Consider the following 27,417-nt stretch of genomic DNA (forward strand, 5'->3'; position numbering starts at 1 on the left):
AGAAGGAAGCGGACCAGTGGGCTTCCCCTCTCTTGGAGGCGGCTCCAAAATATTTTGGAGGCGGCTCCAAGCACTTTGAGCCTGCTCCAAAAGTTTTTGGAGCAGGCCGGCTCAATGTTGGTTTGAGCCTGCTCTATTTTTTTTTAGAGCAGGCTCTTTCCATTTTAATGTGTACTGTAGGTTTTCAGCTACTGTTTGGGCACTTGGGGTTTCTGAACAGTTTTGAAACTTTAATGGGGTTTTCAATAATTATTTTAGGATTAAATTAAGGTCTTATATTGCATAAAATACCCTCTTTGTATTAATAGAATTATCAGTACGCTATTTGACAATTTCGCGTGCAGTTAACGGCTGGAAGGAGATTTACTGATTAGTTTTAATCTGACAGTTTAGGGAGCTATAAAATGATTCTAAATTTATTTTAAATGCACTGTGAAGTCTTTTAATTAATAAATTGGACTTGTGGCATAGGGTGTGGTTCTGTGCTAAAAGATAAAATAGAAGATAAGTATACAACTTAGTATGCTGTTACAGGATGGAAGGAATTAAATTGCTTAAATTAATTTAGCGATTTATTGGACTATAATATGATTATAGAACTTATTTTAAATACATGATAGAGTCATTGTTATATTAAATTGGAACTATGCATGTTTTGGATGTTAATTGTTAGAATATTAAATTCTTTGATGCAATTACATGGATTAATATTGGATTTTAATTACGAGATTTTTAATCTTCTTTCTGCAATTATTTGGATTTTGGTTTTGGATTATAAATTGCTAAACTGTTATGTATCGGTTGTAATTTACATGGTTTTGGATCTAAATTGCTGAAATACTAAATACTTTTCTGCAATGGTAGGAATATTTGGTTTTGGACTGTAAATTACTGGCTTATTATTTATTGTAATTTACACGGATATGGAGGATTGTATGCACCGGTATGGGACGGTGACATACTAGGTATGGTTTAGCTCAAAGCGCTAATTCCTACCTTATGGATGTTAATTGGTGAATAGTTTTACCTGTTCTATCAATTATATGGATTTTGTGGATTGTATGTGCCGGTATGGGATGGTGGCATACTAGGGACCGACTGATTCAAAATACTCAGTTCAACCTATTTTGGAATAAGGGTACGGGTTATTAAATAAAATCCTACTTATATTTATGAGTCGGTGCGGTTGAATACGCCGAACGACTTATTGGATTTATTGTGGATGGTTAGGAACGGAGTTTAAATATAGTTTTATGATACTGCGATGTGAGCTTAAGTCTCAGCGTCGACGGTTAGGGTGCATATATGCAATAGGATGCGTAGCTGGCTGTGAGGGTTGAGGTATACCCTGTTTAGGTTTAGGTACTCATGCCCACCTATGGGTGCGTTTTCGCATGTTGCCTTCTATTTAGGTTGAGACCCTCTTCATAGCCCAGTGAGAGTCCTGTAATGTGAATATACATACGTACGGACTATTAGCTATGGTTGAGTTGGTTAGAATGTATATGCGTATCGAGTCTCTGCTTGGATTGTAGTAGATTAGAACTTGTTCGTGGGCCTGACCCACTACTATTTTTCAGGTACTCATCAGTTCCAGACTTAGACTTATTCGTGCTGAGTAGAGACGGTCACTCACTCTACCGACGACGTAGGAGTATTCCTCATGGTTTAGCATTGGATTTCTTTTCAGTTGTTCATTTTTCAGTATTGGATTTTTAGTAGGGGTCCACGAGTTGGATTCCCGAGTTGTATTAGAAGTGGAGAAGAAGTTGGATGTATCAAACTAGTTCTTATTTATAAAATTTTTATTTCTGAGGATTTTCAATAAAGGATATTCGTTTTAGTTTCTTTTTAGCAAAATTTTTATTCGTTCCTATTATATTAATGTATTCTGTGTTCGTTAATTGCTAATTGGTTTGATATCTTCAGGTAATCGGGCGTGGGCCTGACCAACCCGCATCCGAAAATCCGAGGGTATAATTTAAATAAAAATAAATATATATATTACTATAATACTAACCATTAGATTAGTAACCATATATATATATATATGTGTGTGTGTGTGTGTGTGTAAATTCGTACTACATATAAAATTCCTTTAATATTTTAAACTCAAATCTAAAATAAAGTAATTAATTTAACACCCTAAACATCTAACTAAACAAAATTAAACAAACAATTAAATAACCAAAGCTTAATAACAATTAATTACACATTAAATAAATAAAATTTAAAGAACAAATAATTCACATAATTTAAAGAACAAATAATTCACATAGCCACGTAGATAATTAAAACAAATAAAATAAATAACTAAATAATAATTCACATAGCCATGTAGTTAAATAAAACAAAATAAAATAAATAAATAAATAAATAAAAGCCTTAAAATTTAGGGGTATTACAACATCTATGAGGCTTATAAAGACAAGGTGGGCCTGAGGGCCGAGGAGTCAGGAAAACGAGGAGTTTTTTTAATCTCGAAACGCCGACCCCCAAATCTAACCGTCCATTCTCCCACGTGATCTTCTCGAGCCGTCAGGTCATGATTAACAGCCTCTAATAATTACCCCCTAATCAATATGGAGTAATTATGGGAGCAGTTGAGGATGCAATAAGTGGTATGGGCCGGTTATAGCTCGCTTGCATGGGATCGAGTCAAACAATTGAAGTATGGCCCATGCAAAAGCACCATGGAATGGGCCGAGCTTGGAGGATCCACTGAAGAAAATCAAGCCCATTGGAAATTTAGGCCCAAAAGGAAGAAAACCCTTGAATAGGAGCCCAATGTAATCAGTTACTTAGAAAATTTGTAATGGTCTGTAAATAGACCATTACGGGTGAATAAAAAGGGAATTTTTTCTATTGAAGTGTAAGAATTCTAGAGAGAGAAAGGAGAACGAACTTCTTGCATCTTCAATTTAACATATTTCAAGTGTACACTAGATATGCAAACAATTGGTGGTAAACTTAATTTTACATTCAAAGCATAGGTTTTCTATAACATATGTCAACATTCAGAAATATAATATCACATCTTTCACCTAACATATCCACTGAAAATTTAATTTTACATTACTATAATGCATTAACACTGACACAAAAACTTTGTAACATATGGCATATGTTTTCATAACAAATAAATCTAACACAATTCAAATGTACACTAGATATGCAAACAATTGGTGACAAATATAATTTTACATTCACAGCACAACCTTTCTATAACATATGTAATACCCCGATATTTTAAATGATGTATTAATTGTAATTAATTACTTTTATTTTATTTTTAAATGAATTATTTGATTTAATTTTAATTAATTACGTTTAATTTTTAATTGATTTGTTTTATTGAGTACTTAGATTAATTATTTTATTTAATTTATATTTCGTGAATTATTGATATGATGATTGTGGTGTGTGTGCTTAATTATTGATTGAATTGTTGGCGTGTTTATTTTATTAGTATAGTATGACTTAGTTGAAAATTCTTACGTGTTTATGTGCTTTATGTAATTAGTTATTTTAATTTAAGTATTTATTTAATTATTTGATTTAGTTAAATTAATTGGATTTGGGCTTAAGGGAAGTTGGACCAAAAGATGTGGTCTTGGGCTTGTATGAAGCCTTATTGGGTTAATTATTAAAGGCCCATGGTTATTCGATTTTTTTAAAATGATAATTTTTTTTTGGATAATTATATATATATATATATATATATATATATATATATATATATTGATATATATAGGTATATATGATTTAATTAACCAATGGTTAATTATGGAAGGAATATATATATGTAATATAATATATGTTTATGGATATATATTATTTAAAGATTGTTATTTTAATTCATAGTCGTGGTTGGAATGGGATTTAAAATTTTATATGTATAAATATACACATAAGGTTTTAGGGTTAAAAGTTACACGTTAGAGAAATAAGAGAAATAGAGAGAGAAAAGGGAGAAGACCAACATAGAGGACGTCGGATTTGGAAGAGGCAATCAAGGCTTGAAACGTCAGTTTCATTTCGAAACATTCAGGCAAGTTCTTTTCTAACTCTCCTCTTAGAACCCATAAGTTTATCACCTTGAGTATCAATATTTAGATTAAATTTGTTTGTTTAAAAATCATGATTAGATAGGATTAATTAAATGAATAAATTATTATAATTGATCTTTTAGAATTTTGGAGTTTAAATTGATATATATTAGGTGTTGTATATATATATTTTAAAATCATGTATAGGTGAATTTGTGACCCAAGAGGATTAATTAGGGTTTTTATAGTTTTTGGTATTTTTCTGAAATTTTTTGGTATTTTTTTTTTTTTTATAATTTTCTGGAATTATTAATTGGTTGAAAATTTACTATATATATATATATATATACGGTTTATATATATACGCTGGGAAGTTTGGATTCGGCGCCTCCAATAAGGGGTACGCTAGAGTGCGGCGCGGCATACAGCGCTACAGTGCGCTCAAAATTAGGACCTTAGGATGGTCCTGATAATTAGAGGAAGATTCAGCGTGGTGCGGCGCATGGAGTGAGGGTGCGGACGCAACCTGGGCCGTGGATGAAGATGATGGATGATGGAATGATTTAGTAGGGGTGTAAGCATGGGAAAGGGTTACAATCACTGATGTGGACCATATATGAGGTCCAGTCATCATTAAAATATTCTGGTGCGGCCAAGCGCACCAGAACACACAGGGATGGACAATAGGAGTAAGCCATCACACGTCGTGTAATACCCCTAATTTCAAAAGGGATAAAAATGGAATTTAAATTTTATTTTTGTGCATTTTAAATTGATTTTGTATCTATATGCTTATGTGTCCAATTGTTTGTTTATTTTAATTCATTGTGTTATTTTTTTTTAATTGTTTGTTTATTTTAATTAAGGGTGTAATTATTTATTTGTTTGTTTATTTTAATTAATTGTTTTATTTATTTTATGTGTTTTAAGTGATTCGTTGCTTGCTTATTTGATTTAATTAATGGGTTTTATTAAATTAATTATTTATTAAGTATTTAATTTTTGAACAGGGTAATTATGTAATTCCCATTAATTGGGGTTTTAGATACGTTTTAGTTAGGGTTTTTGGAGCTGTCTCATAAGCATCTGATATGTAACTAAACTGGGTTACTTTGTGGGCCGACGAAGTTAGGGCTCTGTGGATTAGGGTTTTAATCTTGCAATTATAAATACCTCAGTATATGTTAAACCTAGGGTTACATATTGTCGTAGCTTTTACACGGAAAAGTCTGCCAAATAAAGAGAGTTACAGAGGGAGTTTTGGTTAGAACAGAGCAGTTTGTGAGAATTGCGACTGGGGTTCCAAGGTTTAACCAAGGAGAAGGAAGGAGCAGAGGTTAGACAAGTTTCAGTGGATGTCGGAAAAAACTGAGACCAACGGCAACAAGGGTTTGTTTGCAAACCTATGCAGGCAAGTTCTATCTTCCTCTTTCCCTTTGAGCCGTGTTCTGTGCACCTAGATATGCTCTAGGGTTTTAAAGAAATTAACAACTAAATCATTCATGTATGTTATACATCAAATTAATCATATGTATGCTTTGAATTATTTCTGTGATAATTTCTACAATATCTGTTACAGTGCATGCAAGTTGGTTCAGTTTTATGTCCTTTAAGCATGAGGGTTCTTATCGTAGTTTTGTCTGTGTTTTTTTATTGCAACTACTGCAAACTAAGTACGGAAAGACTACGGGAGTTATGTAAATCTCATAGGAAGGTTGCTATTTCTGTTTTAGATCTCTGTTGCATTTTGCTTTGTTGTAATCCATGCATGAGGTTTCAGTTTTTGCACAAGTTTACTTTTGTTAATTGATTTAAATTGCTATAATCAAACCTTAGGGATGCTATCAGGAGGGTGTTAGATCCTTTAGATCAGTTTAAGAAACAAGCAGAGGGGTAGGAATTGATCGGAACAGGGATGAACTGGAGGCTCTCAAGAGGGAGAGAGCCGGCTCTAGAAAGTCAAGAGCCGGCTCCCCTTCAGCAAGAGCCGGCTCCTAGGGAATTGGAGCCGGCTCCAATAAGGGAAGAGCCGGCTCTTCCATTCCAAGAGCCGGCTCCAATTTGTTTTACGTCCAGAAAGTGTTTTCTAGGGCTCTGTTTGGTGTTTTGAGCACTATTTGAGCTTCTGAGTGATGCTAATGAACGGTAGGGACTTAACAGATGATCTAAGTAGTTAATTTTAAGTGTTATTAAACTTATTGTTGTATGGTTTAAGTCTCTAAGATAAAGGATGAAACAGTGTAAAAATATACAACGGTGTATGCTACTAACAGAAGAAAGGAACTAAATGGCTTGATTAAATTTTAGAAATTTAATGAGACTTCACAGAGGGATTAAATAGTTAATTTTTGGGTGTTATTAAGACCCTAACTTGATTTAAGGTTAATTCTAAATTAACGGATCAAACTGTATAACACTTATGTACATTGTATACGGTTAGTGGATAGATGGAGTTTTAAATACTTAAGCTTATTTTTAGGCATTCCAGTGGGATTTAATATATTTATAAAATGGTTTTAAATATATTATAGGGTCATTGATGTGTTAGATGTGATCTATGCAGGCTCTGGATGTTAGTTGTTGATTTATTAAATCATCTCCTGCAACTATATGGTTAATTGTTTGGATTTAAATTGCTGAAACATTTAAAAATCTTCTGTAATTAATTGGATATTGGTTTTGGATTTTAAATTGCTGTACTATCATTCATAGTCTGTAATTTACATGGTTTTGGTTTTAAGTTGTTGAAATACTAAATACGATTCTGCAACGATGTGGATGTTTGGTTTTGGACTATAAATTACGTGCTTATTATTTATGCCTTGTAATTTACTTGGAATCATATATTGGATTATAATTGCTGAATTCTTATATTAAATTTGGTCAATTATTTAGAATTATGTATTGGATTTTAATTGCTGAATTCTCACATTAAAATTCTGTCAATTATCTGGGTTTGGCTTTGGATTGTAAATTACTTGCTTATCATTTGAATGTTGTAATTTACATGGATATGGAGGATTGTATGCACCGGTATGGGACGGTGACATATTAGGTATGGTTTAGCTTAAAATGCTAATTACTACCTTATGGATTTTAATTGGTGAACAGTTTTACCTGTTCTATCAATTATATGGATTTTGTGGATTGTATGCACCGGTATGGGACGATGGCATACTAGGGACGGACTGATTCAAAATACTCAGTCCTACCTATTTTGGAAAGAAGGGTACGAATTATAAAAACATAATTCTCCTTATATTTAAGTCTGTGCAGTTGAATAAACTGGACGACTTATTGGATCTCTTATAAGTCTGTGCAGCTGAATAAGCTGAACGATTTATTGGAGTTCCTATGGATGGATTTGAATGGACTTTAAATATATGGTTATGGTACCACGAGATGGGCTTGAGTCTCAGACTCGTTGGTTAGGACGCGTATATGCAGTGGATGCGTAGCTAGCTATAGTAGGTTGAGGTGTATCCTGTTAGGTCTAGGTACTCATGCCCACCTTTGGGTGCGTCTTCGCATGTTGCCTTCTATTCAGGTTGAGACCCCTATTGTAGTTCAGTGAATGTCCCATAGTGTGGATATATATATGTATGGACTAGATAGATATTGTGAGGTATCTATGGTGTATCTGCGTATCGGGTCACTGTATGGATTGCAGCTAGATTAGAACTTGCTCGTGGGCCTGACCCACTCTTCTATTATTTTTTCAGGTGTTCGTCAGTCCAAGCTGTAGAGCTTGATCGTGCTGGGCAGATACAGTTATTCACTGCACCGATGGCATAGGATTCTATTTCAAGTTAAGACTTGAGTTTTATTTCCAGTTCTTTTGAATACAGTTGGGATTTGAATAGGGGTCCACTAGATGGATTCCCGAGTTGTATATGGAGGATCAGTTGTAGCATAAAGGTTATTTATTAATGAAATTTTATTTCTGAGGTTTTCAAATATTGGATTACTTTTTTAGTTTTCATTTTAGCAAATTTTATTTATCTCTTTTGATATAATTATTCTGTGTTCGATTATTGCTAATTGTTTTGATATCCTCGGGTAATCGGGCGTGGGCCTGGCCAACCCGCATCCGGAAATCCGGGGGTGTTACACGTCGCGAGTACAACAGGTACGTGCAGGCGCGTGGACGCGCCTGCCAAGGAGTGGAAGCGCGTGCAGGCGCGTACTGTAATACCTCTAATTTTAAGAGGATAGTCCTGGTATTTTAATTAAGTATTTATTTGTATTTTTAATTATTTAAATGGTTTTGTTGCTTGTTTATTTGAAATTATTTGAATTATTTGCATTTATTTGAATTATTTGAGTTAAATGAGTTTCCTTGATTATTTTTATTTAGTTGTTTTGTTTAATTAAATTGTTGTGTTTATTTTAATTGAATGTTTTAATTATCTAACGTGGATTTTATTAGTTTTTTTTTATTAATAAATAAGTTAAATGTTTTGGTTATGCAAGTAGGTTTTCACGTATGTTTTAGGAGTTGTGTATTGATAGTCGACAAAATATGACTTAGGTTTTCTATGGGTCGATTAAATTACAGTCTAGGGTTTTAAGTAGACTTAGGTTATTTTTGTGCCTATAAATACACGGTTATAATTTGTATCAAGGGTTGGAAAAACCCTATTCACGTACCAAAGATACAGAAAGAGAAACAGAGAGCATTTGTGAGGAAATAGAGCGAGGCTTAAGTGGAATTGTACAGAGAGGACCAAGGAGGTTGATTAAGGATTAGAGACGGAGTAGTAGGAAGCTTGACGGCGTTCAGAATTGCCGGAAAACTTAGAGACGACGCCGGGATTTCATAATTGAAATCACAAGCAAGTTCTTCTCTTTCTCCTTCTCTTTGGCTCGTGTTCTGTGCACCTAGATAATCTATAGGGTTTAATCAATCAATAACTGAAAGTTATATGTTTAATATATGTCATATGAATGATCTGTTTATGTTGAAAACCAATCGGTTACAATTCATGCATGTCTCGTTTCAATTTTCTGTTCTTTAAGCATGTTGCTCTGTTGTAACTTTAGTCTTTGGAATTGTTTTTAATCTCTGTAAATGAACCATGGGGATGTTAATGGGATGATATAAGATCCTTAGGTTCAGTGGTGAAGAGGAACAGAGGGTTTGGAAGAGAACTAAAACTTCTTAAATTAGTTTTCAGTGTTGTTCTTCAAGCATACTAGTTTAATGGCTTTGTTTAATCTCTGTAATTGGTTTCAAATTATTGTAATCAAACCTTGGGGATGATACTAGGCTTAAATAAGACTCTTAAATTAGTTTTAAAACCAAACAGAAAGGTTGCAACTGGTCGGAGTTGGAACAGAGGTCAGAACGAAGTTGAAACGGAGGGGAAGCTCACAGGGGGAGAGAGAGCCGGCTCTGGAATGCCAAGAGTCGGCTCCCACCTGTTTAGAGCCGGCTCTATACTGATTTGGAGCCTGCTTTATTTTTCTAGAGCAGGCTCTTTCATTATTTGGTGCGTACAATGACTTTTCAGCTACTGTTTGGGCATTTGGGGGTTCTTGAACAGTTTTAGAAATTTAATGGGGTTTTAAATAATTGGTTTAACATGTAACTAAGGTCTTGAATTGCATAAATTTACCCCTTAGTTTTAATGGAATTAACAGTACGCTATGTGACAACTTTGCGTGCGGTTAACGGCTGGAAGGAGAATTACTGTCTAGTTTTAATCTGATAGTTTAGGGTGCTATAAAATGATTCTAAATTTATTTTAAATGCACGGTGAAGTCTTTTAATTAATAAATTGGACTTGTGGCATAGTGTGTGGCTCTGTGCTAAAAGATAAAACAGAAAGAAAGTATACAACTTAGTACGCTGTTACCGGATGGAAGGAACTAAATCGCTTAAATTAATTTAGCGATTTATTGGACTATAATATTATTATAGAACTTATTTTAAATACATGATAGGGTCATTGTTATATTAAATTTGAACAATGCATGTTTTGGATGTTAATTGTTAGAATATTCAATTCTTTGATGCAATTACATGGATTAATACTGGATTTTAATTGCTAGATTGTTAATCTTCTTTCTGCAATTATTTGGATATTAGTTTTGGATTTTAAATTACTAAACTGTTATATATATGATGTAATTTACAAGGATATGGAGGATTGTATGCACCGGTATGGGACGGTAACATACTAGGGACGGTTTAGCTCAAAACGCCTAAACCTAACCTAACGGAAGGAATGGATTTATAAATATTAAATCCTAATTGTGTATAAGTCAAATCAACTGCAACTAAGTTGAGTGGCTTCCTGGATTAATGGATTATAGTTAAGTCATATCAACTGAATAAGTTGAGTGATTAACTAATTTGTTATTGTATGTCAGTTCGATAAATAATTGAACTACATACCCTGGTTTTGGACGGACTTTATATATATGTTTATGGTACCACGAGATGAGCTTGAGTTTCAGACTCGTTGGTTAGGGTGCGTATATGTAGTGGATGCGTAGCTGGTTATAATAGATTGAGATGTACCCTGTTAGGTCTAGGTACTCATGCCCACCTTTGGGTGCGTTTTAGCATGTTGCCTTCTATCCAGGTTGAGACCCCTGTTATAGACCAGTGAATGTCCCTTAGTGTGGATATACTTATATATATGGACTAGATAGATATTGTGAGGTGTCTACGGTGTATCTGCGTATCGGGTCACTATGTGGATTACAGTTAGATTAGAACTTGCTCGTGGGTCTGACCCACTGCTTTATTATTCTTTTCAGGTATTGGACAGTTCCAGTCTCAAGCTTGATCGTGCTAAGCAGAGACTCTCATTCATTCCACCAGCAACATTGGATTTCATTTCACGCTTTAGTCTTGGATTATTTTTATTTTCAGTTATTCAGTTTCAGTTGAAGTTTTATTTCGGGGTCCACTAGTTGGATTCCCAAGTTGTAACCTTGGAGGTTTTGGAAGGATTGGATTATTAATATTTTCAGTTTGGAGGATTTTATATTTCTTTTGGTTCTTTATTTAAATTCTTAAATTTCTATTCTGTGTTTACTTTAAAATACTTTAATTGTTTGATATTCCTTCGGGTTTGGGCCTGGGTCTGATCAACCCGTGTCTCAGATCCGAGGGGTATCACACATACAGCATGTCTAGGAGAGTGTGGCGGAGCGTGGGGGCGTGTGCAGATGTGTTTGAGGTCCCGGGAAGCTACTGTGGAGTCCGGTGATGTCCCAGAATTGATTTCAAGTTTATAAATGTTGAAATTAATTGTTAGAGGATGTATTTTAGATATTTGAGGGTTGTAGGATGCTACTACAACAATTTGTTGCATTTAATTAGCGTAATTATAATTAATAAATATTTTGGTTATTGAAGGAAGTGTACATATATATATTTTTATTTTATATGTATATGAATTAACTAATATATATATATAGGTATATATATATATATATGTATTGATATATATATATATATATATATATGTATGTATATGTTTTAAATATATATATATAATATGTGTGTATATATATATCATTTAAGATGATTAATATTATTATTCTTATTTGGTATATCTTGGTAGGTTGATTATTAAATTAAGGATATGCGTACAATACACATGAGATGGCTATGTATGATTTAGTGTATTGTTAAGTTTAAAGTTGATTCATGGTTAAAGTGTAGGCGTAGATGAATTGTCAAAGGATTAAATATATTACTTAAATATTTGTATGAATAGAATACATATATGGGAAGTATGGAAGAGTTGCTAATTAAATGTATGAATAAATATACTTGTGGAGGTATGGTTGAATTGCCAAAGTATAAAGAAATATACTTTATGAGGCATGGTTGAGTTGCCAATATTTAAATGAAAATATTTATAATGGCATGGTTAATTTGCCAAAGCATAATTAAATTGCTATGTGTTAGATGACTAAAACATCATCTATGGTTATTGTATGTATATATTGGATTAGGATTATATATTCTTAAATTAGAATAATCTAGTACTTAATAGTTAATGTATTATTTTATATTAATAAAATAATATTAGCGGAGATATAGATGATTTGTCAAAGCTTAAATTTTGGATTTGTGATTTAAATAATTAAAATCATTATCGGGTTTGGGATTAAATATAATTTTCCTTTTATTATAATTTATTGTTTAAATGATTAAACAACTGACTAAGATAGGATTAAGATTAAAGGAGTTTTTTTCAAAAGAAATGGTGCGTTGGTCTAGGTATGATTATTATTTTAATCATTATTTAATAGGTTTTGAAATTTAATAAATCTATTAATGGATATGATTAGTGTAGTATTTATAATTATTTATATATGTATATCATGTTGTATTAAAGTTAAAATTCTTTATTAGGTTTGGTTTTGATCAGAGATAATCTACTTATTGGTTTTCAGAGGTCTGGTAGAGAGAACTTACTCGTAGGGTTTAACACACGATTTATTTTTTCAGGTTATTAGAAGTTCAAATCTCAAGGTTGGGGATTCGCAGCTGGAGGATTTATCAATTCTTTCTTTTTATTTCAATGTAGGATATTTTTTTTATTATTAGATGATATATTTTATTTAGAGATCACTGGATTATTGGATTATGTTATCAGGGGTCCTTGATTTACGGGATTCCCGAGTTGTAACTTTTGGGAGAATTATTAATAGAATTTTTATTTAATAGATTTTCCTTCAGCGAATTATTTTTTTATTTTTATTTTTTTTTGTACTTTGTACTTGTTTGAAATACTTTAATTGTTTTAGATGTCCCCTGTTTTTGTGCGCAGATTTGATCAACTCGTATTCCGAAATCAGGGGGTATCACAACATATGTCACTAGTTTCATAAGTACAACATCACATATTTAACATAATATATCCACAAAAAATTTAGTTGCACACTACTATAATACATTCAGCCAAGAATTTTGTAACATGTGCCATATGTTGCCATAATAAATAAATGTAACATAATTCAAGTGTACACAAGATATTCAAACAATTGGTGGCAAATATAATTTTACATTCATAGCACAACCTTTCTATATCATATGTCACCAATTTCATAAATACAGTATCACATATTTCACCTAACATATCCACATCAAATCTACTACTACACTACTATAATGCATTATCATTCATGCATCCATTTTCTAACAGGTTGCATATGTTGTCAGATCAAATACATATAACAAATTTCAATTGTACATTAGATATAAAAACAATTGGTGTCAAACATAATTTTACATTCTCACCACAACTTTTCTATAACATATGTTAACAAGTTCATAAATACAATATCACATATTTGACCTAATATAGCCATTAAAAATTAACTTCTACACTACTATTATGAATTACCATTCATGCAACTTTTTTCTAACATGTGACATATGTTGCCTTAACAAATACATTTAATATAATTCAACTGTACATTAGATATGTAAATAATTGGTGTCAAACGTAATTTGACATTCACAGCACGACTTTTTTATAGCACATACCAGCAGTTTCATAATTACAATATCATATCTTTCACCTAACATATTCACATAAAATTTACTTCTACACTAGTATAATGCTTTACCATTCATGCAACCATTTTCTAACATTTGCCCATATTTTAACAGATCAAATTCATATAACAAACTTCAATTGTACATTAGATAATAAAACAATTTGTGTTAAACATAATTTGACTTTCTCACCACAACTTTTATATAACATATGTTAACAAGTACATAAATACAACATCACATATTTCACCTAACATATCCATTAAAAATTAATTTCTACATTACTACAATGAATTACCATTAATACAACTTTTTTCTAACATGTGACATATGTTGCCATAACAAATACATCTAACATAATTGAAGTTTAAATTAGATATGCAAATAATTGGTGGCAAACATAATTTGACATTCACATCACATTTTTTTTATAACATATGCCAACAGTTTCATAAATACAATATCATATCTTTCACCTAACATATTCACATAAAATTTATTTATACACTAGTATAATGCTTTACCATTCATGCAACCATTTTCTAATATGTGCCATATGTTAACAGATCAAATTCATATAACAAATTTCAACTGTACATTAGATATCAAAACAATTGGTGTTAAATATAATTTGACTTTCTCATTATAACTTTTATATAACATATGTTAACAAGTTCATAAAGATAACATCACATATTTCACCTAACATATCCATTAAAAATTTACTTGTACACTATTATAATGAATTATCATTAATGCAATTTTTTTCTAACATGTGGCATATGTTGCCATAACAAATATATTTAACATAATTCTAGTTAAATTACATATACAAACAATTGGTGACAAACATAATTTGACCTTCACAGTATAACTTTTTTATAACATGTGCTAACAGTTTCATAAATACAACATCACATCTTTCACCTAATATATTCACATAAAATTTATTTCTACACTAGTATAATGTTTTATCATTCACGCAACAATTTTTTAATATGTGCCATATGTTAACAGATCAAGTTCATATAACAAATTTCAACTGTACATTATACATCAAAACAATTAGTATCAAATATAATTCGACTTTCACACAACTTTTATATAACATATGTCAACAACTTTATAAATACATTTAACATATCCATTAAAAATTTACTTAGACATTACTATAATTTATTACCATTAATACAACTTTTTTCTAATATATGGCATATGTTGCCATAACAAATACATCTAACATAATTCGAGTTTAAATTAGATATGCAAATAATTGCTGGCAAACATAATTTTACCTTCACAATACAACTTTTTTATAACATATGTCAACAGTTTTATAAATACAATATCACATCTTTCACCTGACATATTCACAAAAAATTTACTTCTACACTACTAAAATGCTTTACCATTGATACAACCATTTCTTAATATGTGCCATATGTTAAGAAATCAAATACATCTCAAATACGGCAACTGTACACTAGATATGAACACAATTGGTGGCAAACCTAACATATGCACATATAATTGACTTCTACGCTATTATAATGCATTACCATTAATGCAACTGTTTTATAACATGTGGCATATGTTGACAGATCAAATACATCTAACATACTTAAACTGTACACTTTATATGAAAAGAATTGGTGCAATACATATTTTAACCCTCACAGCACAACTTTTCTATAATATATGTTTACACTTTCATAAATACAATATCATATCTTTCAATATTCGGATATACAAAAACAATTCTACAATTTTATTCAAACTGAAAAGTAATAAAGTTTAGGATTGAAGAAGGCTAAAACAGATAAATATGAACATAACATTGGCACAAGAACAAGCTTCAAAATAGTATATGCATATACAATCCTAAACTTTTATTATAACTGATGACTAATAGAGTTCATTCACAAATAAAGTTATTTCACAAAGGCTAAAACAGATAAATATGGACATATCATAGGCACAAGAACAAGCTTCAAAATCTAGTATATGCATATATAATCGTAAAATTTTTTTGTTCACTAATGACTAATGGGGTTCATTTAGAAATAGAGAACAAGGCTAAAACAGATAAATATGAACATAAAATACGCACAAGAACAAGTTTCCCAATTCTCGAGTTGCCTAAAAATAAGATGAATTCATGCCCATCAGGACTAATAACCCAGCCTTTAAATTTTTGGATTGCCAATAATCACCACCGGATTTGATATATCATTATGAATAAAGTTACAAGAAATTCAAAATAACAACCTAATGCTTATAATGATCAGAGCTTCAGCTTCTCGCCAGACTGGATGATCGGAGCTTCAGTTTTTCACCGGAATGGATGATCGGGCCTTCACCTTCTTGCCGGAATCGATGATCGCAGTTTTGGCTTCTCGTCGGAAGGGATGATCGGAACTTCAGCTTCTCGTCAGAATTTATGGTGATTTTTTCGAACGGAGCTTCTGAACAGGGACCTTCTCTTCAAAAATCTTTATCGTTATGTGTCTAAACAGGAACCTTCTCTTTAAAATTTTTTATCTTTGTGTCTAATGTCTTGGTTGCCTTCTTTCTCGATTTCTCTTTCCATTAGAGTTCAGTTTGAATGTTTGAAAAGAGAGTTCTCGATTTACAAAGCAAAGGCATATATTTGTATATATATATATCAGTATCAGTTTTAGGAAACTTCAATTTTGGTTTTGAGAAAGAATTTTAACTTGAAAATCAAACACACAAAGGAAAAGTGTACAAAAAGAAAAGAAGTATTATAAACAAATATGTACCAAAAATGATATACCATAAACTACAATAAGTACTCATTTTATTACTTTTGTCACATCAGTTGAGGGGCTGAGCGCTGGACAAGTTCCAGTGAGATGCAAATGGAGACGATTTTCTTCCAAGAAAGTTACATGTCCTGACTCCAGACAGTGACCGACAGAATTCAGATACAGAGATGGAGTTGTATACATATAGAGAGAGAGAGACGTTATTGGCTATAATCGGCGCCAATTAGGAACGGAGTAGTATGTGGACACGGTAAAGCTGTGGGCGGTTGACTGATTGACCAATACATCTATCTTCTTGGACAGCTCGTGGCTCGTGCTCTTTTATGGTCCCATCGCTCTGTCTATATAAACCCATCCAAATTGCATAAACCATTTCCATTTCTCATTGAATCATCAGTCTCTTCTTCTTCCTCCTAACCATATATTATATATATACACAGAAATTATATATATAGTTTCCACTATATATTACAGTTATGGCTGGTGGAGGATTCGCGGCCACGGCCGGTGGAACCGAATTCGAGGCCAAGATCACTCCCATCGTCATCATCTCCTGCATTATGGCCGCCACCGGTGGACTCATGTTCGGTTACGACGTCGGCGTTTCAGGTTTATTATTAATCCTTCTCAATATATATATATATATATATATATATATATATATATAGTAATATCTGTTCAATTATGTTTCTTGTTGATTTCCTCTGACTCGGCACATTTATATACATGATTTTGTCACTGATTTGTTCTTGCACCGATGCAGTAATCTTTGATGTTTACATTTGGGTAATTCAACTGCGTGTGTGTATATATATATATATTTTATGTATGAGAAAATTTTTAAGCAAATGAGTTATATATTTTTATTTATGAATAGAGCCACATCAAACATTTTGGATATAAATTTTTATGTTTTTTTTTAGTAATTGCCCTTTTTACGATTAAATCATATCCAACTGTCGCCAATTATGGTGTAGAGAAAGTTTCATATCATTACTCTCTGAATCTCTCTATCTTCACAAGATAGTAATACTCTCTATATATTTTAACTGGGAATTAATTTGGTAATTCGATATTTATTATGGGCATTAAATCATTGTTTTAAAAAAGTGTTTGGTTTTTAGTCTCTTAAGTGACGGGTAATCTGTCTATTTTCTGATTCGTTTATTTGTGTGTGTGTGTATATATATATGTATATGTTATGTTGTTCAAATTCCTCATTAAAGATATGCTTAAAAATAGGTAGCTGTTATGCCTGAAATATTGACTCCATCATCACCAGCTGTCAGAATTAATTTTAAAAAGAGAGGAAAATCCAAATTTCTATTACAAAATCTACAGTAATAAAAAATTCGGAGAAAGATTTTTGATTTACTCCATACTTTGAAACTTGGGTCATGATTGTTGAACTAAAATATAATTATTGATGAATAATTATGCGATTTCTTAATTAATTAATTACAGGTGGGGTTACTTCAATGCCCGATTTCTTGAAGAAGTTTTTTCCGGTGGTTCACCGGAAGACTCAAGAGGGACTGGACAGTAACTACTGCAAATACGACAATCAAGGACTACAATTATTCACATCATCTCTGTATTTAGCTGGTTTAACGGCGACGTTCTTCGCTTCCTACACGACGAGGAATCTTGGCCGGAAGCCCACCATGTTGATTGCCGGGATTTTCTTCATCATCGGAGTGGTGCTGAATGCTGGAGCTCAGGACCTTGCTATGCTCATTATTGGGAGGATCTTGCTTGGTTGTGGAGTAGGTTTTGCTAATCAGGTTTGTTAATTTCAATTAATCTCTCAATTTATATTTTTATCAATCAAGGTTATTTTTGTAATATTAGCACTTATGGACAAAGGAAAAAGTTAAAAATATCTTAGCTTCTCTATTATTATGTGTGGCCTAAAGTTCGTCGAACACACCGGTCGTATGGAAAGTGTGGAGAAAGTACAAAAAAATAGGTGGTCCTCCAAAACTATCTTAACAACTAACTTTCAAGAAATTATTTAGCAAAAAATAAACCCTAAATATATATATATATATATATATATATATATCCCCCTAGATATATTTTTTTGGGACAATGAGTACTCTGTGTGGATAATTTTTTTTTTTTGGGATGGTGGGAGGATATTCTAAAAAATTTAAGTTATTTGGGAGGTGTAACTTTGAAAACTTAAATTATCGATGGACTTATTATTATTTTTTTGAGCATATTGAATCATTTGAGTACTCTATGTGGATAATTTTTTTTTTTTTTTTGTGGGAATGGTGGGAGTATATTCTAAAAAATTTAAGTTATTTGGAAGGTGTAACTTCGAAAACTTGAATTATTGATAGATTTTTTATTATTTTTTGATGATATTGAATCATTTGATGTTGTGATTAAGAATTTGTATGGAATAAAATAAGGATAAGATTATAAAATTAAAGGTGAGGACAAGATTTTTTTATATTTTAAGATAAGTCTTTCAAATCATATTCCAATGCCTCTTCCTTTCTATAAAAGGTCAAAACAACACTTCTTTAGCCACTTTGCTTTTCATACTTTATTCCAGAGTTAGCAAATGATCAGGGGCTATGAATCTCGGTGGTGTTTTTGCTTTTTGAATCATTCTCTCTTTGAAAAATCTTTACCCTTACTCTTTAACGTGATCATATTTAGTCCTTTTCACTCCCAACTTATTTGTACTATTCCATTTAATTCACATATTATACCTATATGACCTTTTCATGATCTTATCAGATAAAAAGTTCAATTGAACTTCTTTTTTTAATTTTTCTGAGGACTAAATTAATTACTTGTGATGTGAATTAATGCAAAGGTTGTGCAACTTTAATAAAATTATATACATACATACATCTTTTTTTTTTTTTTTTTCTTTTTTTCTGAGGACTAAATTAATTACTTGTGATGTGAATTAATGCAAATGTTGTGCAACTTTAATAAAATTATATACATACATACATACATACATATATATATATGTATATATATATATATTTCTGAGGATTAAATTAATTACTGTATTATTTGCATGAATTTCAGGCGGTTCCTCTGTTCCTATCAGAGATAGCACCCACAAGAATTCGTGGTGGACTCAACATTTTATTCCAGCTTAATGTCACAATCGGCATTCTGTTTGCTAATCTTGTCAATTACGGTACTGCAAAGTAAGTTCATTTTTCTATTTCAATCAATCCCTTTTGAACAATTTTTTGAAATAGTTGAATTGAAATATCTTCCCTAGCTTAATTTGGAATTTTTAATTGTTTCAGGTTATGAGTATTATATTATCTTTTCTTACTCGAAATTGAAAAAAAAATTATATATATATATATCTACAAGTATTATGATATTGTTGATTTAAGTATAAAGTAATATTAGTTAGTTATATAATATTAGTTATATAATACACGTAATCCGTGGCCGGTAGTGTCACTATTAGAGGAAGGTTGCTACTGTTAGAAAAACCACCATTTTTTTAGTTCAAATTCTTTGATCACTTGTTGACTTTAATTTGTTGGTATATGTCAAACCCTATCCTTGCATTAAAATTTCAGCTTCATTGCCTGTCATTAGTGTATGGTCCATTAATTGAAAAATGAGAACACTAACAAAAAGATGACGTAAGTGCGTGGAGTAGCACACAATTAGTGTAATGAATCAGAACAGAGACACCCTAATGTTTACTTCTATGTGAAGACCACACGCAACACCAAGACTCATATCTCATCATACCTTTGAACTTTGAACTTCCCTACTTGAGATGTCTAATTTGAACTATGCACTTACTCCATTGAAATGTCAAAAGAGAAACCACACATATAGGGCACACAAAAAACTAAGGATAGATGAATCTTATATATGATTGTCTAAGTCTGCTTGGTTTGTCACTTAGAAAATAGAAAATAGAATATTATTTTTAGACAATTATAAAAGATAGAGATTTAAATATATATATATATATATATATATATATATATATATAATTTAGTTTCAAAAAACATTTATAATACATTGTTGACCAAACATATTTTTATAGAATATTTTAGTTTTCAATTCTTTGAAAATAAAAAAGTGTTATCAAAAAATAGAATCAAACAAACCCTTTATTTATGGTGCTCAAAAGTGTTTGTTTTTGTAATTCGAACACAAAGGCTAGTTTACAAAAAAATTTGCAGGACTCAAAATTCCCAAGATCTATGCTCACATTTTCCCCAAAAAGTCAAAAGTATTAAGGGATGGATCAGTAATTTTTATCAACCTCTCACATTGGCCTACAAAGCATTAAAATGTTGTCGGAAAAAAAAAAAATCATTCCAACTTCAAAAGGCAACAAGTTGCAGGAGATTCATTAATTCTTTCTGTTTTTATTTGCTGATCTATCACTCTTGTTTTCATTGCAACCACAGGATCAAAGGAGGATGGGGTTGGAGGCTGTCATTGGGGTTGGCTGGAATTCCTGCACTCCTCCTAACTGTGGGATCCCTCCTGGTGGTGGACACCCCTAACAGCCTGATAGAGCGTGGTCGCTTGGAGGAAGGAAAAGCAGTGCTCAGAAGGATTCGAGGCACTGACAATATTGAACCAGAGTACTTGGAGCTTGTCGAGGCCAGCCGTATAGCTAAAGAAGTCAAACACCCCTTCAGGAATCTCCTCATGAGGAGGAACCGTCCCCAACTAGTCATTGCAGTGGCCTTACAGGTTACCTTCTTTGCATTATTTTTATCCTTACCTTAATCCCATATAAATAGGGTCGGTCACATTTTCTATGCAACTTACCTTAATCTTTTTTTGTTTGATTGAAATGTATAACAGATATTCCAGCAATTCACAGGCATCAATGCAATCATGTTTTATGCACCGGTGTTGTTCAAATCATTAGGATTTGGAGGTGATGCGTCGCTTTACTCAGCCGTCATTACAGGAGCTGTAAATGTGCTATCAACCATTGTATCCATCTATTCAGTGGACAAAGCAGGCCGTCGCGTGCTCTTACTGGAAGCTGGGGTCCAAATGTTCATTTCACAAACAGCGATTGCCGTTATACTGGGACTCAAGGTCAAAGACCACTCAGAAAACCTTGACAAAGGCTTTGCAATCATGGTTGTGGTTTTGGTGTGCACATATGTGGCAGCTTTTGCCTGGTCTTGGGGGCCACTGGGATGGCTCATTCCTAGTGAGACATTCCCCTTAGAGACTCGCTCAGCGGGACAGAGCGTGACAGTTTGTGTCAACTTGGTCTTCACCTTTGTGATAGCACAGGCCTTTCTCTCCATGCTGTGTCATTTCAAGTATGGCATATTCTTGTTCTTCTCGGGCTGGGTGCTCATCATGTCTTTCTTTGTGCTGTTTCTGCTCCCGGAGACTAAAAATATTCCGATTGAGGAGATGACGGAGAGAGTGTGGAAGCGTCACTGGTACTGGAAGAGATTCATGGATGACGATGTGAAGGGAGAAATTGGCATTACTAGCACTGATGCAACGAAAAAGGGGCGATCCTGCTTCCCAATTGATATAAACCTCAACATTGGGTTGGATGTATAAATAAATGAATAGGAACGTCTACAAAATTTCATTTGTTGTCTATAGTTTGATCTTAGGAACTTGGAGTGTTTTATGTCATTCTGATACTATCACCCCATGCGTTCGCGAATGCAGATTGAAAATTGTTGGGGGAGCAGAATCGAGATGTGTAAGCAACTTCAAATGTATTACTGGAAATTAAAAGAAATTATATAGCAATACATGACTAGCTTTTCACCTTAGTTTTTCGGATGAAGCTGAAATGGATTTCAAATTGAAATGAAACCCAATTTGCTCTGTTTACATGTTTTTAATCAATATTTACTATAAAACATCCGATAAGATCCGTCATAAATAAAAACCTAAAAGAAGTTGGTGTTTAACTAGTGAACTTAAAAAAGTTGGTGTTTAACTAGTGAACTATGAGAATTCAATCTCATGGTTCTTCAGTTCTGATGCCTTTGGAGGATTAACTAATTCTAATTTAGAATTGGAAGAAATTTAATTGAATTTATTTTTAATTTAAACAATAAAATCAGTACTTTGAATTTTTTTTTTTTTTAATTTCAATTTTGGGAATTGATAATGTTGACTGGTTGACTTATTGACCATAGATGACGTCTTTCATGGTCCTCCTCTCTCTGGAGCCTTGTCTATGCAACAAAGTCATAAAAAATTAATGGATAAACTCTTTTCATCTCAAATAAAAGTCAAATTATTTTCTTGCTCTTCTCCTTCATCCTAATCATATATATACTGAGAAACCTTAACTATTACAACCATGGCGGGAGGAGGAATCTTTGGCCCAGCGGCTGGTGGAACCCAGTTGGAGGCGAAGATCACTCCGATTGTCATCATCTTCTCCATTATGGCCGCCACCGGTGGCCTCATGTTTGGTTATGACATCGGCGTTACAGGTTTATTATTAAATATTAATCCTTCTAACTATTATACAGTGTATATATATATATTCTGTTTAGCTTTGTGTATACTTTATATATTTTTATTTATGATATAAAATAGGAAAAATCTGACTGAACGGATGTTTTTGAGTTCACAAAAAAAAAAAAAAAAAAAAAAAAAAAAAAAAATCTCTGAGTCCGCAATATTTTTAGCAAAGAGAATCTAAAATATTTATTAATCAATGTAAGAATAAATAATTCTGCTCTTACCATACATATACTTATAATCGTATAGAAAGTCTAACAGTATTATTAAACCTTAAAAAAAACAATAATAATAAAGGCCTAAAATGATGCTATCTCTAAAAGTTATGAAAACAATATTTGAAGAGTAGTTCTAATCACTAAACTAAGATAAGTACCAAAATTCAGAAGAATACAAATCTACTTAGACCTTTAATAAAAATACTGAAATATGCAGCTGTCTTTCTATAGAAATGAAAATGTGTTTTCTGGATCCTGAAAAGAAAAGAAAATGTACAAGAAAAAAAAAAAAAAAAAAGCATTTTCGGGATCATAAAGATGAAATTTGTTAAAAAAAAAAAAATGGTTTTATGGGCCACAAGACTAGGGGTTTTGATTGGTAACGCTTTCCAATGGCGAAAAGGTCTCTGCAATTTGAAACTGGTTGATCAAACTGTGTCAGAAAATTTCAGTTACATGATCTGCATACAGAAAAGAACTCGTTCTCAAGTTTGATTGCAGATAAATTTACTTATTATATATGAGCATGAACAATATATTTTTTGACAAGTAAAGCATGAACAAAATTTTATACCATTGAGAACTTGATCTTTAGCCTTCGTAAACTTGCTTCAACTTTTCGTCCATTTATCTTTCCTTTTCTTTTGCTACTTTGGATAATCTTCTTCATTCTTATTTCATATATAATGTTGGATTTGAATTTTGTTCTAGTATCTCCAATTCTCCAGCCAATAATAAAAAAAACTCCACGACATCATTTGTGTAATTTACCTATATTTCATACACAGTTTGTTCCATGCAAAAATGATAATATGTTTTTGTAACCATTAGATTTAGGTTTGGTTGAGAGAAAATTTTGGTAAATATCCATCACTAAAATATAATTGACAGAAAGCATTGTTGTTATTCATATGATTTTTCTTAATTAATGCAGGTGGGGTTACTTCAATGAGCGATTTCTTGGAAAGGTTTTTTCCGTTGGTTTACCGGAGTATTCAAGAATCGGAACCGAACAGTAATTATTGCAAGCAGGAAAATCAAGGACTTCAATTGTTCATAACGTCTCTGTATTTAGCTGGTTTAACGGCAACATTCTTGGCTTCCTACACGACGAGGAGGCTAGGCCGAAAGCCCACCATGTTGATTGCCGGGCTTTTCTTCGTCGTGGGAGTGGTGCTGAATGCTGGAGCTCAGGACCTTGCAATGCTCATTATTGGGAGGATCTTGCTTGGTTGTGGAGTTGGTTTCGCTAATCAGGTTTGTTCTTTCATTCATTACTCTTGTGATGACTTGGATTTCCGAACAAAAAAACTCTTATTAATGATGTTATAATACTGTATCTATTTGCATGAATTTCAGGCGGTTCCACTGTTCCTGTCGGAGATAGCACCAACAAGAATACGTGGTGGACTCAACATATTGTTCCAGCTTAATGTCACAATCGGCATTCTTTTTGGCTTTCTTGTTGACAATCACGCTGCAAAGTAATTTTGGTTTTTTCTATTTCAATCAATCCCATGTTCTTCATTTCTTAGTCCCTTCAATTGTTATTAATTTGATATTTGATCAGATCGAATTATTATCAAACCACATCGACTATAATTCATTTCGGGTTTTTTTTAGCTAATAAATTATTGAATTCCAATAGCTACCATTTATGGATGGAGTGTTTACTTCTTAGTACTCAAAATTGTTTGTTCTTTTGGGGATGGAGTGTTTACTTCTTACTACTCAAAAGTAGGTGTTCTTTTGGTTCTAGCGAGGAGGTTAATTTGCCAAAAAAAAAAAAAAAATTCCAGGACTCGAAACATCCCCAAGACCCATGCTCACCTTTAGCCCAAATGATCAAAACTATTAACTGGTGAATCAGTAATTTAAATAACCCCACACATTGGCCTCTAAAGCATTTAAATGTTGTTAACCAAAAAAAAAATCATTCCAACGTAGTTGGGCAACAAGTTGCATTGCAGGAGTTGCATTTGATTCTTTCCGGTCATTTGTGTTTCCCTTGCAACTACAGGATCAAGGGAGGATGGGGCTGGAGGTTGTCGTTGGGGCTGGGTGCGATTCCTGCTCTCCTCCTAACTGTTGGAGCCCTCCTGGTGGTGGAGACACCCAACAGCCTGATCGAGCGTGGTCGCTTGGATGAAGGAAAATTGGTGCTTAGAAAGATTCGAGGCACTGACAAAATTGAACCAGAGTTCTTGGAGCTTGTTGAGGCCAGCCGTGTAGCTAAAAAAGTAAAACACCCCTTTAAGAATCTCCTCATGAGGAGGAACCGTCCCCAACTGGTCATTGCAGTGTCCTTACAGGTTAGCTTCTTTACCACATCATCGTCCATGCTTCAATTCCATATTAATAGGGTCGGCCAAATGAATTCTCATTTTTTTTTTTTTTCTATTACAAATCATCTCTCCTACAGTAGTTCACTTTTCTAGTTCAATTTTCTAAATCTTTTCATCTCTCATTTTCTTTCCACATTTCTTCAATTTCATGGCTGTGGTCGAAATTTTTTGTTAGCACAACCACAATGTAACTCAGCAACTTACCTTACTCTTTTTTTGTTTTATCGAAAATGTTTAACAGGTCTTCCAGCAATTCACAGGCATAAATGCGATGGTCTTTTATACACCAGTGTTGTTTAACACATTAGGATTTGGAAATGATGCATCATTTTACTCAGCCATTATTACAGGAGCTGTCAATGTGGTATCCACCATTGTATCCATCTATCCAGTGGACAAAGTGGGACGTCGCGTGCTCTTACTGGAGGGTGGCGTCCAAATGTTCTTCTCACAAACTGCGATTGCCATTATACTGGGAATCAAGGTCAAAGATCACTCGGACAATTTCAGCAATGGCTTTGCAATCCTGTTTGTCATTATGGTGTGGACATATGTGTCTGCTTTTGCCTGGTCTTGGGGGCCACTAGGATGGCTCATTCCTAGTGAGACATTCCCATTAGCAACTCGCTCAGCCGGGCAGAGCGTGGCAGTTTGTGTCAACTTGCTCTTCACCACTTTGATAGCACATGCCTTTCTCCCCATGCTCTGTCATTTCAAGTATGGCATATTCTTCTTCTTCTCGGGCTGGGTGTTCATCATGTCCTTCTTCGTGCTGTTTCTGCTCCCGGAGACTAAAAATATTCCGATTGAGGAGATGACGGAGAGAGTGTGGAAGCGCCATTGGTTCTGGAAAAGGTTCATGGATGACAATGTGGAGGGAGAAAATGGGCATACCAATGGATTTGATCCTGCTTCCCGATTCTAAATCTTTAGAATATTGGGGGACATTTTGAACTATGCCAATTGTTTTGTGTGTGGATGGGAGTTTATCTGTTTTTTTTTTTTTTCAGCTTCTCTTTTTTTTTTTTTTTTTTCAGTTTCTGGAAATGGTTATCTTCAATTGTAATTTGAGGATACTTCCTGTGTCTTACGACTCTTACCCTTGTATTCTTTGTTTTGGTTGATTAATGAAAGCTTCAGAAAAAAAAAAAATATCATTGTTGTCAATAGTTTGAACTTGGGAACTTGGAGTAATGCAGAATGAAAATTTGTTGGGGGAGCAGAGTTGGGGTCGAATGAATTGCAGATGTGTAAGCAAATTCAAACGTGCTAATGGGAAAAGAAATTAATATAACAAGACATGTTTTTTTCACCTTAATTTTTCGGCTGAAGCTGATTTGGATTTCAATTCCACAAGTTTCTGCGATTACATGTCTTCATCAACATATAAACCTACCAAAAGATCCAACGCATATATATAAAGAACTAAAAGAAGTAGGTGAAGTGTTTGCTGTTACAGATGGTTGATGGACGGTGCACATCTGAAATTTATATATGTTTCACCAAACTTGAAGGCTGCTTCTTCGTCTAGTTGTCTGTCTTGGCAGTAAGAACTTGGTATATTCACCCCATACCACCAACCCTACTATTGCTGATAATAATGAATGGCTCAATTGACACCATCACTAAGAGTGCATGAGATGATGAAAAGAAATTTCACTAAATAGTCTATTAATAACACCATCAAAATTGACTGCCAAAGCCTTGTTAAATACAGTATCCTCTGTTTTCTTCTTAAACCGCGGTCTACGTAGTTGAAGCAATGTATAGAAACTACATACATGTCCCAAGTATAAAGCAATAGGTTGAAGTAGAAAAATGAAAGAAAATCAGATAGTGGGCAAAATGTCATCAATCATCATGGCACTCGATCTCCAATTCTCTATCGTGAAGACAGACAGACCATTGCCATGCTATTACCAACCAACACGCATAACATTCTTCCCTTCCAAGTTCTCCAAACAGACAGACCTTTTCTGCTTTTAGATCTTAAATGTATCA

At 33.0% G+C, this 27,417-nt stretch overlaps 2 protein-coding genes across 2 annotated transcripts; both read left to right on the forward strand.

Annotated features, from left to right (window-relative positions):
* The first annotated feature begins 16,429 nt into the window (after nucleotides 1–16,429).
* Nucleotides 16,430–22,147, forward strand: LOC132275132 (sugar transport protein 13-like). Its single transcript, XM_059776538.1, has 5 exons — nucleotides 16,430–16,976; nucleotides 17,832–18,151; nucleotides 19,425–19,549; nucleotides 20,792–21,083; nucleotides 21,198–22,147. Exons 1-5 carry the CDS (start codon nucleotides 16,844–16,846, stop codon nucleotides 21,924–21,926), a joined length of 1,599 nt encoding a protein of 532 aa, XP_059632521.1. The 5' UTR covers nucleotides 16,430–16,843; the 3' UTR covers nucleotides 21,927–22,147.
* A 227-nt stretch (nucleotides 22,148–22,374) lies between these two features.
* On the forward strand, nucleotides 22,375–26,631 carry LOC132275135 (sugar transport protein 13-like). Its single transcript, XM_059776541.1, has 5 exons — nucleotides 22,375–22,822; nucleotides 24,006–24,328; nucleotides 24,431–24,555; nucleotides 25,092–25,383; nucleotides 25,658–26,631. The coding sequence occupies exons 1-5, from the start codon at nucleotides 22,687–22,689 to the stop codon at nucleotides 26,339–26,341; spliced, it is 1,560 nt and encodes a 519-aa protein (XP_059632524.1). The 5' UTR covers nucleotides 22,375–22,686; the 3' UTR covers nucleotides 26,342–26,631.
* The last annotated feature ends 786 nt before the right edge of the window (nucleotides 26,632–27,417 follow it).

This window comes from Cornus florida, unplaced genomic scaffold (assembly GCF_030987335.1).
Source record: "Cornus florida cultivar Cherokee Brave unplaced genomic scaffold, ASM3098733v1 CherokeeBrave_3.0.0_Hap2_Chr09, whole genome shotgun sequence".
NCBI classification, from domain to species: Eukaryota; Viridiplantae; Streptophyta; class Magnoliopsida; order Cornales; family Cornaceae; genus Cornus; species Cornus florida.

Coding starts and splice junctions, on each gene's coding strand:
- LOC132275132 (XM_059776538.1), top strand. CDS start 16,844: ATGGCTGGTGGAGGATTCGCGGCCACGGCCGGTGGAACCGAATTCGAG. Junction 19,550..20,791: donor GTCAATTACGGTACTGCAAA/GTAAGTTCATTT, acceptor TTGCAACCACAG/GATCAAAGGAGGATGGGGTT. Junction 21,084..21,197: donor TCATTGCAGTGGCCTTACAG/GTTACCTTCTTT, acceptor AATGTATAACAG/ATATTCCAGCAATTCACAGG.
- LOC132275135 (XM_059776541.1), top strand. CDS start 22,687: ATGGCGGGAGGAGGAATCTTTGGCCCAGCGGCTGGTGGAACCCAGTTG. Junction 22,823..24,005: donor TTATGACATCGGCGTTACAG/GTTTATTATTAA, acceptor TAATTAATGCAG/GTGGGGTTACTTCAATGAGC. Junction 25,384..25,657: donor TCATTGCAGTGTCCTTACAG/GTTAGCTTCTTT, acceptor AATGTTTAACAG/GTCTTCCAGCAATTCACAGG.